The following is a 15,643-nucleotide window of genomic DNA, read 5'->3' on the forward strand; positions in this document are numbered from 1 at the left end:
GATGAGCACTGACCACCAGGGGGCAGACAGTAGACTAGTCGACCAGTTGCTATGACGTGCACTGACCACCAGGGGGCAGATGCCCCGACTGGTAGGTTAGCTTGCTGCTGGGATCCAGCCGATTGGGACTGAGTGACACAGGCCAGACACACCCTGGAGCCCTCCTGCGGTCCCTCCCCGGCCCCAATCGTGCACTGGTGGGACCCCTCGGCCTGGCCTGCACCCTCTTGCAATCCAGGACCCCTCAGGGGATGTCAGAGAGCCAGTTTTGGCCCGATCACACAGGCCAGGCCGAGGGACCCCACTGGTGCATGAATTTGTGCACCGGGCTTCTAGTTTTTTAAATAATACAGCATCTCGCTATGCCACCCAATGAGGGAATATATGAATCTTTTGGGAAGTCTGTATTCACTGCTGCCAAGTGATTACTATTATGTTATACTCCTCTGGAATTCCTGGGAGGAACTGGGAAAAAATGAACTACAAGGATTTTTACAATCATCTCCCAGTACTCTCAGCTACACTAAACTGGGAGTACAATGGAACCCAATCTAGCCTAACTCCATAAAATATGATTCCAAGAAACTCCAACACTCTTCTCCCCCAGTCCTTACTCTTTCCCAATTATACTTCCCCTTCAATAAGCATTGGGATTCATGCCAAGCCTTACAAGGAGTTCACAATCCCCACTAAGATATCAACCCATGTGCTTGGCTGATGATCTCCTTTGCTAGAGAAGATGTCCTGGGACTCTCAGCCCTATTCTTGCTTAGTGGTACTCGTCATGACCTGCTCCACCCCAAACACCTGCCACAGTATCTTTTTAAGGCTACTTTTCTACTTTAGGTTGCCCTTAAACTTGAACAATATTAAAACTTGGAAAAGTTCTAACCCCCTCTAGGGATCTGCTTATTCAGACAGAAAATTTCTTATGGTGGAATTACTGAATGCATCAGGGAGATATTTTTTATGGAGGGGATGGAATCAAGAACAAGAGGCCCAACTCTTAATTCACATGCAGTCCAATCCACTAGAATGGCCCTGGGAGGGGGACATGGTAAATATTTACCAAATCTCTGGAGGGAGGAAGTCTTTAAGCTCAGAAGCAACAGAGAATGTCACAAAGATTTGATAAATGTGCAGTGGTGGTAAGGGGAATGTGGCAGTTGACACAGGATGAACCAGGTTGTCTTGTCCTCAGAATACAGAGACACTGTAGAAAGCTAAGCCACAAAACCACATAGAGTGGGGGCCCCAATCAGGGCCATGTGAAGGCAAAATAACATTCACACTGAAATCAAGACAACATGAGATGAAGACTCCTGTAGAGGAAGCTAGTTTGTAGAGATGGGAATGGGATAAACATGTAGAGAGAAACAGGAGCAAGAAATTAGGGCCCGATAAGGTCGGGCTGGCTTCCTGTAGGTCATTTCTGGGATACTTCCTTACATTCTTACAATAAATCCCTTTTGAAATTTAGTTAATTTGAGTGGGTTTCTGTTCCTTGCACACAATCCTTTTGTCTAACGTTATGCTTGGGTTTTTGAAATTCACTATTTCCAGATTTTAGAAAGTTAATATGAAGAAAAGGTTAACATTGTGTTAACTTTACACCCTCAGCAGGGTCTGGGACAAACAGTATCTGTTAATCAAGATTAATAATCCTGTAACAAATGAATGAATATTCACCCAAGTGAGATAACTATACTATAAAAGGTTTCACATCAGGTCAGGTTCTAACACTCAAACAAATTTAGATCATATCAGGTTGTCAGAGTTTTCTGAATTGCAGAACTGCAGATAAATGATTACAAACTGTTTAAATAATGTGACACCCCCCCCCCCCCCATTCCAAATGATATAATTGCTTTGGGTAACTCTGGCTTATGTGTTTATTACTTTGGAGAAATTTTAAAACTCAAAAATACCAATAGTATAACAATAACGAAGGCCAGTACTCATGACAAAATTGTCTTTATGTTGTCCTTTAAATTGTAAGAATTAGAAAAGAAATATTGCCATTTTAAATTTTGTTACTAAATATTACAGTGATTACATAGAATATACTTAAGATAACTTAAGCTTCACATTACCATTTTGTATGTTACATTAACAATAAACACATGCTGTAAGATACCTTGTCTCTTTGTGATCTTGCATAATTACATGGAGATGAGGGTTACAGGCTACTAAGCAAATGCATGTAATAATAGCATACCTCTGAATTCTGGTGTAAAATGAAGAGTCTGAAGAAGGGAATTGAGGTAACAAGTTCCACCCTGATTTCTGATTCCACTTAAATTGGTAAATTCTCTAGGAGCAGGTGGCTCCAATGGTTTGGCCTTTAATTTTTTTCCTTTTCCATACTGATTATTTGATACACTGGAATAATCCTCTTCAAATAGGTCCCCAAACATTGTGAAACTAAATATCACCTTTAAAAAGGATGACATGTCATAAAATGCTTTTATTTTTACAACAAACTTTCTCCCCATCACCCTATCTTATACTTGGGAGTCTCTGTTTTTAAGTCTTCCCTGGGCAAGTTACTTAACCTGTGTTCCTTATATGTAAAATGGGATACCACCTATCACACATGGTCATTTAAACAATCAAATGACAATTAAAGAAAGGCACTTAGTGCACAGGGTTTGGCTCACAACGAACCACTGCTGTTTTTAAAAAGGCATACTGGCATGACTAATAAAAACAGAAAGAATACCCATCGCCACATCTAACCTACTGCTGGGGTGGCGAACGCAAAGCAAGCCTAGATCCTGAGAGCTGACAAGGGCCTGGGACGGTCAATCACTTCCTAAAATCTCTGCTTCTCACACTCCTTGTACCAGATTATGACACTGAAATGAATTAAATGGAACTAATTACCCTTTATAGCAGCTAAGTGCATGGCCCCAAAGCTGGAGAGTCGCGAGGAGTTCACGACCATTAAAATTACTGAGCAAAAGGCCGCCTAGTCTGCATCCAGCGATCCTGACATTAGCCCCAGGGACCCAGGCCACTTGCTCAAGGTCTCACTTGAGTACGGCGCGAAGGAGAGCCGCATGGAAATGAGAAATGCAAAGCTCCTTGCACCGTTCCTAAGTGACAGGAAACGCTGAAATGCAATTATTTTCCTTTTCAAAGCTTTCCTCTAAAGAAAAGCACAAGAAATGGAACTCTGGAACTCGAAAGTCTGACCTCGAGCTTGTGGCCTGGACTCCTGTCGCTCCCACTCCTGGCCTAGGCCAGGCCCTCAAGCCCTCCAGTCACTCCTGGGCCCGGGGCGCGAGGAGGCAGTATTCCTGCCGAGGACCACTGACCCGACGCCAGAACTCCGCGTCCCCGGCCTGGCCCGGAAGTCTCTCGCCTCTCCCTCCTCAGGCTGTGCCGCCCACACGGTCCCTGTGCCTCCCAGATCCCTCCGCAGAACCCCGGCCGCCAGCTCCACTTACTGCCTAAAGCCCAGACCCCCGCCCCGGCCAAAACCCGTAGCGAACAAACGCGTCCCAAGTAGGCTCCGCCATGTTGGCGCAGGCGTGTCTCCGGCAGCTTCCAGCGTGAGCAATTTATGGAACTTGGACTACGCGACCCAGGATGCCCCGCGGGAGCTCCGGCCTTATGGGCAATGTAGTTCTTTTGTCCCGGGAGTTTGGGAGTCGGGTGGGAGGGAGCGCTCGCTTTCCCGGTCAGTTCGCGGTTCCCGGTTCCGCGGGTCCTATCGGTCAGGTGGCCGCTCATTCAATCACACTTAAAGTTTATACTTATTGCTGTTGGCAATCCGCACTAGTTGCGGTGGAGTACCCAAAGATCACTTGTCTTTTGTAAAGGCTAATTCCCAAATTACCTAAACAACGGAAACATTTGCGTAAGGCTTCAGCTTAGCTATGCACTTTCAAAGACATTTTCTAGTGTATCTCTAGTAAAAAATGTACCACGTAGCCTTGAACCTTTATGATAACCTCAATGTTTGTTTTGTCTGCACCAACTCTAAATAGCATTCACAAGAATACACTAAAAATATCTCAAAATTATCCTCTCTTGCTGACTTGAATACCTTTAGTGGACTGTTTCAGTAGCTTATGCATGTAGGCCCTACTGCTGGCATCTCCTCAATCCAATCCAGCTTCCATCTTGGAATGAATGAGGGAGACAGGGAGAAAATACTCGGGACTTCAGCTAAAGGCTGGAGAAATTGAGAATAGCTGCAAGGCAGGAGTCCTAGTGCATGCCAGACTAGGAGATTTGTAGATGGAATACTTGAGGGAGACTCCTGTAGCTGGAGTGTTCAGAAGTATTGGTAGGGAAAGACCTGGAGGCAGTGCACCAGCTAAGAGGTCAAAGGTCTAGGAAACTGCAGTGGGAAAAGTCTGTTCTCAGTTCTCATTAGTCTTCACTTGGCCACATTGCCTCTTGACTTCAAGACTCTCCTCCCTGGCCCCATGGCATACTATTCTATTGCTTCACTTTCTGCACGTTGCTTCTCTTTTACCAGCTGTGCTTCATTCCCCTCTTCCAAATTGTAGATATTCCTGGAACTTCCATTCCCTGATCAAGAATGAGCACCGAAGGTTAGCTCCACCAGGACACGGGCTGTTTAAACCAGAACGATGGTTGGCATGGAGGCTGAGATGTCTCTGAAATGAGGGCATCTGCCCTGGAAATTCCAGAGATTGATCATGACATGGACTATGAGGAGCCAGACAGGTCAGCAGGTGATGAAAAACCTGCTCTGTAAAGGAAAAAGTCCAGAGAAGTGTGGGGAAACACAGGACTTGGTTGGAAAGTCTGTAAGGAGGATTATCTGAAAGGTCGGGGGCCTCTAGGGAAACCTTGCTGAAGGCAGCAGCCCCTGCCTTGACTTTTCCAAACAAGTCCGAGCCCCTGGGTATTTTGCTGGAATCTCTATGTTTAGTCTTTAAACCCGACCTTGTAGAAGCATGTGCTTTCTCAAGGATACTCACCCTGCTGATTATATCTAGAGGTTAATTTTAGTTCAAGCTATTGTTACAATAAAAGCCTAAGGAGGCAGGCAATCGGGGCTGTTTTGGGGCCTTCTGCCAAGCATCCCCTTAGCCTCTCTTTCACAGAAATGTGTGTCAGAGTAACCCATCCATCGCTCAATGTCTGCTGGTCAGTCCTGGCAGAGAAGATTGGATCAATCACTCAGGCTGAGGTTTAGCAGTTCCCTGGCAAGGAGCCATAATGAGTTGCTTTTTATTGTTTTATTCATTCATTTATTCATTCATTGATTCTTTAATAAATATTTAGTAAACATCTTTATTTATTTAATGAGCATCTACTAAGTGGCAGGCACAGGGCTAGAAGTTTGAGATTTAATATTAATCAGACTGATATAGGCCCCTAAATTCATAGAGCTCACTTTATAATGGAGGAAACTAAGAAAAAGCTGCATGATAGCTGTAGTGATAAGTAACTTGAGGGAAATAACAGAGAAATGTGACAGTAAATGGCAAGGATGGGGGCTATTTCTGATATTGGCCTCAGATCATACTTCTTAAAGGAGAACTTCCCAATGAGGAGGCATAGGAAGAGCTCAGGAAAGACCCCTCCAGGCTGAGAGAATAGCAAATACATAGGTCCTGAGGTGGGAAACTGTCCTGTTCCAGATGTAGAAAGGAGGCCTTGAATGAGTGGAGAAAGCAAATGGAGACAGGTTAAAGAGGTGGACTCACCCACCTTTTGGCCAAGGCGAGGATGTTTTCTAATTGCAGTGGAAAGCCATTCAATGGTATTACGCAAAAGATAGCATAGTGATTGATGTTTGAACAAACCCATTCATCCATCTGGCTTCTCCCTTGCAGGGCAAAAATGAAAGCGGAAAGACTAATTTATGAGGCAGTTCTTAGAGTTCAAGTAAGAGATGATGGTGGAATGATGTCCAGGCACTAGAGAGCGGGGCAGATGTGAGATCTCCTTTGGAGATAGGAGAGGACTTGGTCATGTGGTGGCTTTGTAACGTATCCATGGGCTAAGCTGAATTTTGTTTCCCAGAATTCCCTTCCTATTTTTGATTAGGGTTAGTCACAGAGACATTTTTACCTGAAATTGAGGAGCAATTTTTGTTTTCTTACATGCAGAAGTGTGGGACAGGCACTTCTGTAGCTCATACATGTTGTCACCTATCTGCAGACTCACCTCATTGGCATGAAGTAGCAGTTGGACCTGTACCTGCCCTTCCTTGCCCTGGCTCCTCCTTCAGCTTCTCCCGCACCTGGGCTAGGTGTGTGTTTAGCCCAGTGAGGAAGAGCACCAGCTTGTCCTGCAGGACCCCCATATCATCAAGGTTGGAGGTAGTAAGAACACTCCAAGATTCTAGTCCCTTCTTGTAGATCCAAGTTCATTCCTGTGGGTCCAAGCTTATGGATCCCTTCCAGAAGACCCACCCTGATGTCCTTAAATTCTAGCATCAGAGGCAAAGATTGTTAACAGAGATCCGTTCAACCAGCTCCCACATGAGTCAAATCCCTGACTATTGGTAGCGTTGGTGATTCTGCTTCTCTGATTGAACCCCGACTGACACAGCTTGAATGGAGGGGCTGTGGGAGAGTGATGCCTTGTACATTATTTTACTTGAAACACCAGGTAGATGAAAATAGCATTTACTGAGCCAACTGGGAGAGGAGGAAAGGTCTGGTAGGAAACTCAAAAGTTGTGTTTTGAATATATTAACTCTTGGAAGCTAGTGTGGTAAAATTGGAATTCTATTAGAATGTAATCTATATGTTCAGAACAAATAAATTAGGATGGGGGGCAGTTTTTGAATTGTTATTATAAGAAAGAGCTTCCCAAAAGCCTGGGATGTCTACAGATAAAATGGCTTGCTTCAGGGTTGGGCTAAAGAATGGCCATGTGGCCCTCGCCAGTTTGGCTCAGTGGATAGAGCATCGGACTGTGGACTGAAGTCTCCCAGGTTTGATTCTGGTCAAAGGCACATGCCCGGGTTGCGGGCTCAATCCATAGTGGGGGGCGTGCAGGAGGCAGCCAATCAATGATTCTTTCTGATTCTCTCTCATTATTGATGTTTCTATCTCTCTCTCCCTCTCCCTTCCTCTCTGAAATCAATAAAAATATTTTTTTAAAAGAAAGAATGGCCATGTTGACAGGAGAGGAGATCCAGGCAATGGATGGATACAAAACTGTACTTAATTTTAAATAGCCTTCTAAAAATGTTTTTCAGAGAAACCAAGATGACGGCATAGGTAAACACCTAAACTGCTGCCTCGCACAACAATTTCAAAACTACAACTAAAAGACAGAACGGACACCATCCAGAACCACAGGAAAGCTGGCTGAGTGAAAATTCTACAACTAGAAGCAAAGAGAAAAGCTCACAGAGAATTGGAGGTACGGCAAAGGGGCTTTGTGCGCGCAGAGAGGAAGGGCGGCTGAGAGCCTGGCTGACTTTCTCTGGCAGAAGGGGGAAGGAAGCCTCCGACCGCACTGAATCCCAGTTAGGTCTGAAGGCGCGCGCGGGCCAGTGCGCACAAAGGCTGCGGAAGTTGCCACAGGCTTTCCCTAGTGGAAGGGAGTCAGAGGATTCTGACTGCAGAGCCCCAGTTCTGACTGCAGTGAACCCCAGTTCCAGGCGAGCCCCTGGGGACCCACGCTCTTGTGGGGGGAGTCTGGACTCTCGGGCGGAGACTCGGGAGCCGGGGAAGGCAAAGGACTGAAAGTGCGCGTGCCCGTGCCAGTGCGCACAAAGGCTGCGGAAGTTGCCACAGGCTTTCCCTAGTGGAAGGGAGTCAGAGGATTCTGACTGCAGAGCCCCAGTTCTGACTGCAGTGAACCCCAGTTCCAGGCGAGCCCCTGGGGACCCACGCTCTTGTGGGGGGAGTCTGGACTCTCGGGCGGAGACTCGGGAGCCGGGGAAGGCAAAGGACTGAAAGTGCGTGTGCCCGTGCCAGTGCGCACAAAGGCTGCGGAAGTTGCCACAGGCTTTCCCTAGTGGAAGGGAGTCAGAGGATTCTGACTGCAGAGCCCCAGTTCTGACTGCAGTGAACCCCAGTTCCAGGCGAGCCCCTGGGGACCCACGCTCTTGTGGGGGGAGTCTGGACTCTCAGGCGGAGACTCGAGCTGGGGAAGGCGGAGGACTGAAAGCGCACATGCGCGCAAGGGCAAGGCTGACAGGAAGCCAAGACTGAGACTCCACCCCATCCAAGCTGAGCACAGAGGCTATTGCAATTTGGCAAGTCTAATCCTATAAGGCTGTCTCTAGCACCAAACTTCTCCCAGCATAGACACAGCTGATCCTTACAGCCAACTGGCCCGGAGGTCAATTCTTCCCAGTGATACCAACAACAATAAAGACTTAATTACAACAAGGCTGTACACACAGTCCACAAAGGGGTGCACCAAGAGTGTCCACCTCAGGTTAACTGGGGAAGCAGACCCACTGGGCCATATTGGAAACCTAGCACAAATATCTACCTTACCAACTCAGGGAATCAATGAAAATGCGGGGTCAAAGAATCAGATCACAAACGAAAGAAATGGAGGAAAACAAATGACTGGATATAGAATTCAAAACCACGGTTATAAGACTTTTTAAGAATATCCTAGAAAAGGCTGATAAATATAACGAGACCCTCGAAGATATGAAAAAGGACCAACTAGAAATTAAACATACACTGACTGAAATAAAAAATATTATACAGAGACCCAGAAACAGAATAGAGGAACACAAGAATCAAGTCAAAGAATTGAAATACAAAGAAGCAAAAAACACTCAACCGAAAAAGCAAAAAGCAAAAAAAAAAAAAATCCAAAAAGTCGAAGATAATGTAAGAAGACTCTGGGACAACTTCAAGCGTACCAACATCAGAATTATGGGGGTGCCAGAAGAAGAGAGAGAGCAAGATACTGAAAACCTATTTGAAGAAATAATGACCGAAAACTTCCCCCACCTGGTGAAAGAAATAGACTTACAAGTCCAGGAAGCCCACAGAACCCCAAACAAAAGGAATCCAAAGAGGACCACACCAAGACACATCATAATTAAAATGCCAAGAGCAAAAGACAAAGAGAGAATATTAAAAGCAGCAAGAGAAAAACAGTTAATTACCTACAAGGGAGCGCCCATACGACTGTCAGCTGACTTCTCAACAGAAACTATGCAGGCCAGACGGGAGTGGCAAGAAATTTTCAATGTGATGAATAGCAAGAACCTACAACCAAGATTACTCTACCCAGCAAAGCTATCATTCAGAATTGAAGGGCAGATAAAGAGCTTCACAGATAAGAAAAAGCTGAAGGAGTTCATCACCACCAAACCAGTATTATATGAAATGCTGAAAGGTATTCTTAAAGAAGAGGAAGAAGAAAAAAGTAAAGAGAAAAATTATGAACAACAAATACATATCTATCAACAAGCGAACCTAAAAATCAAGTGAATTAAAAACCTGAGGAACAGAATAATCTGGTGAATATAATAGAATCAGGGGTATAGAAAGGGAGTGGACTGATAATTCTCAGGGGGAAAGGGGTATGAGGGGTTCATGAAGAGAATGGACAAAAATCATACACCTATGGATGAGGACAGTGGGGGGGAGGTAAGGGCAGAAGGTGGGGTGGGAAATGGGTGGAGGGGAGCTATGGGGGGAAAAAGGAGAAATAATTGTAATAATCTGAATAAAGATTTATTTAAAAAAAAACAACAAAAACAAAAACAAAAACAAAACAAAAAAAAAATAAAAATGTTTTTCACTAAAACTTTAGTCATAGGGCCTCCGGCATTAAAGAAAAGCACACCACACCTACAGTGACCCCCAGATGCCTGTGGGCCCCACCCCTGCATCAGTAATAATTTGGGGCCAACACTTTTGAGTTCATGATTACTCTTACAAAAATTGGGATTTTGACCCAAGTGGTTGGCAAAGGTAAAACACCATGACCCTGGCCTGAAAAACTTGCAATTTTATTTGCATTTTTGTTCCTTATCTGTGCTGTGTTACTTAATCTATTTGTTATGCAATCTGTACCCAAATGCCATAAACAAGAACCTTTTAAACTGAAGGTCATGTGTTATTAGTGGATTATCAAATTTATTGAGAGGGATTGTGATTAGCATTTAGAGAGAGAGAGAGAGAGAGAGAGAGAGAGAGAGAGAAGGGGGAAAGAAATACAATAGTGAAATTACACAACATGGACTCTTCTATCTGTCTTAGTTTATTGTGCAGAATTATTTTGAAATTCATCCTTGCTGTTCAAATATCGGAACAAAAAACAAACAAACAAAAAACCCCAAACCAGTCATTGCCAATAATTTACTCATAAGAAAATATTGAACGATATGTTTTCCTGATAAGCATAGTTTGCTCAATGGTTAGCGCATTGGCCCACAGACTGAAGAGTCCCAGGTTCAGTTCCAATCAAGGGCATGAACCTTGTTGGCAGGCTCATCCCCACCCCAGGTGGGGTGGGTGCGGGAGGCAACCAATTGGTCTCTTACACATCCATGTTTCTCTCTGTCTCTCCCCCTCCGATTCCACTCACTAAAAATGAATGGAAACAAATATTCTCAGGTGAAGAGTAACAACAACAGCAACAACAAGAAAAAAGTTTTGATCTCTACCTGGGCAGAGATAGTGCCATGACTTCAATGCTGGTTTACAAAGGGAATTATTAAGCAATGGTTTTTGGACCCTGCGTACTCAGAAAGATCGAAAGAACGTTTCAATAAAGCTTGCATTTTTGGAATTTGTCCCAAAGGAAATATTGGATTTTATCCTCAGACTACTCTTGGGGCAGGTTTTGTGCCTGTACTTCTTCCGCCGACTGTATCATGCGAGCTTGACAGCTGGGCTGCTCCAGGCTGCCGCTATCCAATGGCTCCTGCGGTGTTGACTGGCCTCCTTCCTCTATGTGTGTGTCTCCTGCTGGCACCTGGCTTTGCCCAGGCAGGCAAGCTGCTGGTCATACCCATGGATGGGAGCCACTGGTTTACCATGCGATCTGTTGTGGAGAAACTCAGCCACAGAGGGCATGAGGTGGTCGTGGTCAGGCCAGAGGTGAGTTGGCGCCTGGGACAATCATCCACTTATACTGTCAAGACTTATTCCACATCTTACACTCTGGAGGATTTGAATGATCAGTTCCGGATTTTTGCTGACTCTCAGTGGAAAACTCGGGATCAAAGTGTATTTGCCCTGATAATGAATCCATCAAACACTATTTTTAAATACTTTTTTTCAAATTGTAGGAATTTGTTTAATGACAAAAAATTAGTAAAATACATAGAAGATAGTTCTTTTGATGCGGTGTTTCTAGACCCTTTTGACATGTGTGGCTTAATTGTAGCCAAATATTTTTCACTCCCGTCTGTGGTCTTCACCAGGGGACTATTTTGCCACTATCTTGAAGAAGGTGCGCAGTGCCCCAGCCCTCTTTCTTATGTTCCGAGGTTTCTCTTAGGGTTCTCTAATGCCATGACCTTCAGGGAGAAAGTGCGGAACCTCATCTTCCACCTGGAGGAACATTTACTTTGTGGCTATTTTCTCAAAACTGCTTTAGAAGTTGCCTCTGAGATTCTCCAGACGACTGTCACAGCATATGACCTGGTCAGCCAACCATCCATTTGGTTGTTACGAACTGACTTTGTTTTGGACTATCCCAGACCTGTGATGCCCAACATGATCTTCATTGGCGGCATCAACTGCCACCCGGGAAAGCCACTGTCACAGGTAAGTTACCTCTGGTTTCCCACGCTCAGAATAGTGTGGCTTGCACAGGAGAGAGAACAAACATGCCTTACTGATTCGTAAATTTACATTAGTTGCATTTGGAATCCCTTCCTACTTTAATGAATTATTTTGTGTCAATTCATTTAATTCTGTGATAGCAAATTTTATAGAGTTGTCCCCTTTGACACTCATTTATATACAATTGCAATAATTGTATACAAAAATAATTGTATACAAAAATACTGAAAAACACAATAAGAAATAAAACCTCTGGTTTTGTTAATCCAGTGCTACACAATAGGAAAATGCTCTTGGTAGTTTTGTATGCATTTTTTTCTTTTTCTGAAGTTATTTTACATATATGCATATAGCTAATGTAAATTCTCACACTCATTTTATGAAAATGAGTATCAGACTGGACATATTGTTCTTTACCTTTTTCACTTGCCTATAAATCATGGACCTTTTTACTGCTATTACATACAAATGTGTGACATTCTTTTTAAGAGTTGCATAAGATTCTTTATTTTTATGCACCGTAGTTTATTCAAGTAAGCAATATTGATTGATAGTTAAGCTTTTATTCTTACTTTTTCCATTTATAATTAAACTTAGTTCTTTACATTCACACATTTCTATAATCTTGCTCTTATTTTAATAGGCCAGACTCCTTAGGAATAGGTTTGCTGGGTCTAATGCTATGCACATATTACACATTAGACAAATGGCTTTCAAAATTTTATTTATTTATTTATTTATTTTATTTACCATCACCATTTATCCCCTCTTTGTCCTCTTTCACCTCCACCCACCTTCCCTGCCCACAAGCTTCCAAAATATTGAACAGCCTTACACTTTGGTTAACAGTGTATGAGAGTTCTAGGTTTTCCATACCATCTCCAGCTTCAGATGTGTTCCAACTTTTAAATTTTTTGGCAAAAAAATTCTACATAGCTGCTTCAATTTTCATAGATATGTTGGTCATTTGCATTTTTTTGGTAAATTATGTATTCACATTCTTTGATCATCTTTTGTAGGAATATTTTTCTTTGTAGAGCTAATTTCTATGTGTCTTGTGTATTGGAAATATTAACACTTGGCTTTTTATTTATGCTGCAAATATTTTTTTCCTGGGCTTTTCTTTCTTATTTGTCATACAGTAGTCAATCTGGTTAACTTTTTCTTTAATGGCTTCTGGATTTCAACTCGTTTAGATTTTTCCAAGCCCTGGATATATAAACATATTTTCCATACTGTATCTTAATTTTTTTAAGTCCTCTAATATTAATAGTTTTTTTTTTTTACATAAAGTAAGATACTAACTTACTATTTTTCTGATTGGAGAATCCATTGTCCTATCATAATTTAATACAAAATCCATTCTTCATCTATTGAATTGAAATGCATCTTTATAATAAAACTTCCATATTTATTTATATCTGCTCTTGCGCTTTTAGTTTTGTCCCACAGATATATTTACCTATTCATGTGCCAGTGTCATATTTTGATTATAGTAACTTTGCAGTAAGTTTTAATATTTGGTAAGATATGCCTCATTAACTTTCTCTTTTTCTGTTAGGCACGAGAGTTCGAAAATACTCAAAAGGACTATATTTTTACTCTCCCTTCTGTGCTTTATGTTTTTGACATTACACTTCAGATCTTTTTGTTTTGTGTATCTGCTTAGTAATCGTTATAGTTATAGTTAAGTTTGCTACTTTTGTCCCATGACCTTCATAGTAATTTTTAAATGGCTGATGTGTTGTGTTTATTAAATATTTGCCTATATATAAGATTTTTTCTTTTACATATTTTTTTATTTCTGATTATGGGTTTTCTTTTTTGCTTAAAGACGACCTTTTAATATTTTTTGTAAATCTGGTGATGAACTCCTTTAGTTTTTGCACATTCAGGAAACACTTTATTTCTCCTTCAATTCTGAATTACTAGTATAACCTTGCTGAGTAGAGTATTCTAGGTTGTATATTCCTTTCTTTCAGCACTTTAAATATGTCTTGCCACTCCCTTCTGGCCAGAAAGTTGCTACTGAAAAATCAGCTGATACCCTTAGGGGGTTCTCCTTGAATGTGACTAGTTGTTTTCTTCTTGCTACCTTCAAGATAGTTTCTTTATCTTTAACTTTTGCTGTTTTAATTATAATATGTCTTGGTGTGGGTCTTGGGGTTCATCTTGTTTGGAACTCTGTCCATCTTGGACCTGGATGTCTATTTCCTCTCCCAGGTTAGACAAGTTTTTCACAATTATTTCCTAAAATAAACTTCTTATTCACTTTTCTCTCTTCTTCTTGGATCCATATAATGTGAATGTTGGTGTGTTTGATGTCCCAGAGGTCCCTTAAATTCTCCTCATTTTTAAAAAATTATTTTTTCTAGGGGGGGTGAGGGCATGTGCTGGGGGGTGGGAGCAGGTGGGGAGAGGTCAATTGGGGGGAAAGGAGACATATGTAATACTTTCAACAATAAAGAATTTAAAAAGAATTAGTTTTTCTTTGTATTGCTTTAATTGGTTGATTGCCAATTATCTGACTTCTAGTTCATGAATTTATTCTTCTGTATTATCTAATCTTCTGTTTATTCTTCCTAGTGTATTTTTTATTTTTGTTATTATATTGTTAAGCTCTTATTGGTTCTTTATTATACTTTCTAACTCTTAGTTGAAGTTCTTCCTGAATTCCTCTATTCTACTCTCCTGTTTGGTGAGCATCCTTTTGACAATTTGAATTCTTTATCAGGCAAATTACTTATTTTGTTTTGTTCTTTGGTGGAAATTTTTCTTGTTTATTTGAGACATATTCTTCTGTCTTCTCATTTTGTTTGACTTTGTTTGTTTGTTTGTGCTTGTTTATATGAAGTAGACAAAATTGCTATCTCTCCTAGTCTTGAAAAAGTAGTCTATGTAGAAAAGACATCTGTGTAGGCTATGTGTGCTGGATGGTTTTAGCAGTCCAGTTGGAGCTGGGCAGATGCTTGTGGCTCCTGAGTGCTGGCTTGCTAGGCTTGTGGCTTGGGTAAGGAGGCCTAGTGTGTGTGATGATGCTCTATCGATTCCGTTTTCTTCCTCTGCTCAGAGCTGAAATGGGCTCTGGGCTGTGCAGCTGGGAAAATACTGCAGCAACTCTGCAGATAGCATAGATCACTTGGAAAGAGCTACCACCTGTCCTATAGACCCCAGAGAATCCCTGCAGATTCTGGAGAGCTCCCTCAGTTCCGCAAGCCTTCTGTATGGGGTCAGTCTCTCATTTGTTCTGCAGAAGCTGTTCAATCAATCTTCAATTGTTCCTCAAAAGGAATTGCTCTATACGTAGGTGCATATTTCAGTGTGCTTTTAGGAAAAGGCGAGTTCAGGATCCTTCTATGCAGCAGCCATCTTGGAACTCCCCTTTTAATTCTTTAAATGTGACTACTAATAAACTTTAAACTAATGTAGCTTGCATTATATTGCTCAGGGATAGCACTGGGAAAGATGGTAGTGCCCAGGCTTTTTCATGGACACTTCTGATCAGGCAATAGGTCTGAGTCTTAATTGCTATTATTAGACAGAGGAGAAAAAGGAGAAAGGGAGCGATCTTGATGCTAGGGGATGAGGACTTTTTAGGCAATGGACCAAAAAAGTCCCATATTAGTTTACCTTAATGTCCAACCCCAAGATTGCTGATTATGGACTGGGTGGAAGTTTCTCTTCTAATGTCCACATTAGTCTCAGTTGCTGCCCACTGCCTTCTGCTTATAGAACAACACCAACCCAGAGAACCACCTCAGTTGGAAATTCCACAGAGGCCCCACAGAGGTCTGTGGGCCCCACTCCAGAAACCAGTAATTATTTGGGGCCAATTCCAGGCTCATGATAACTTTTGCAAAAATTGGGATTTTCATCCAAATGGTTGGATCAAAGTAAAAATCATGATCTTTGCCTGAAAAACTTGC

At 42.3% G+C, this 15,643-nt stretch overlaps 2 protein-coding genes across 10 annotated transcripts in view; one reads left to right on the forward strand and one right to left on the reverse strand.

Annotated features, from left to right (window-relative positions):
* USP40 (ubiquitin specific peptidase 40) overlaps positions 1–3,563 on the reverse strand; it is a 74,160-nt gene extending 70,597 nt beyond the window's left edge. For 8 of the 9 annotated variants that reach the window (XR_013960650.1, XR_013960651.1, XR_013960652.1 and 5 more), the window contains exons 1-2: positions 3,453–3,563; positions 2,219–2,435 (exon numbers count right to left, since the gene is read on the reverse strand). Coding sequence is in view for 6 of the 9 variants with exons in the window: in XM_080669252.1 (XP_080525378.1) it covers positions 2,219–2,417 (199 nt within the window). In the remaining 3 variants the exon portion in view is untranslated. Of the gene's footprint in view, positions 1–2,218; positions 2,436–3,320 lie in introns of all 9 variants that reach the window. The other variant, XM_080669250.1, reaches the window with a different exon arrangement.
* Positions 3,564–10,718: 7,155 nt separating this feature from the next.
* LOC308249611 (UDP-glucuronosyltransferase 1A9-like) lies at positions 10,719–13,386 on the forward strand (the record flags this gene model as incomplete). Its single annotated transcript, XM_080671153.1, has 2 exons — positions 10,719–11,699; positions 13,279–13,386. The coding sequence occupies exons 1-2, from the start codon at positions 10,845–10,847 to the stop codon at positions 13,384–13,386; spliced, it is 963 nt and encodes a 320-aa protein (XP_080527279.1). The 5' UTR covers positions 10,719–10,844.
* Positions 13,387–15,643: the final 2,257 nt, after the last annotated feature.

Source organism: Plecotus auritus, assembly GCF_963455305.1.
Source record: "Plecotus auritus genome assembly, chromosome: 5".
Taxonomy (NCBI): domain Eukaryota; kingdom Metazoa; phylum Chordata; class Mammalia; order Chiroptera; family Vespertilionidae; genus Plecotus; species Plecotus auritus.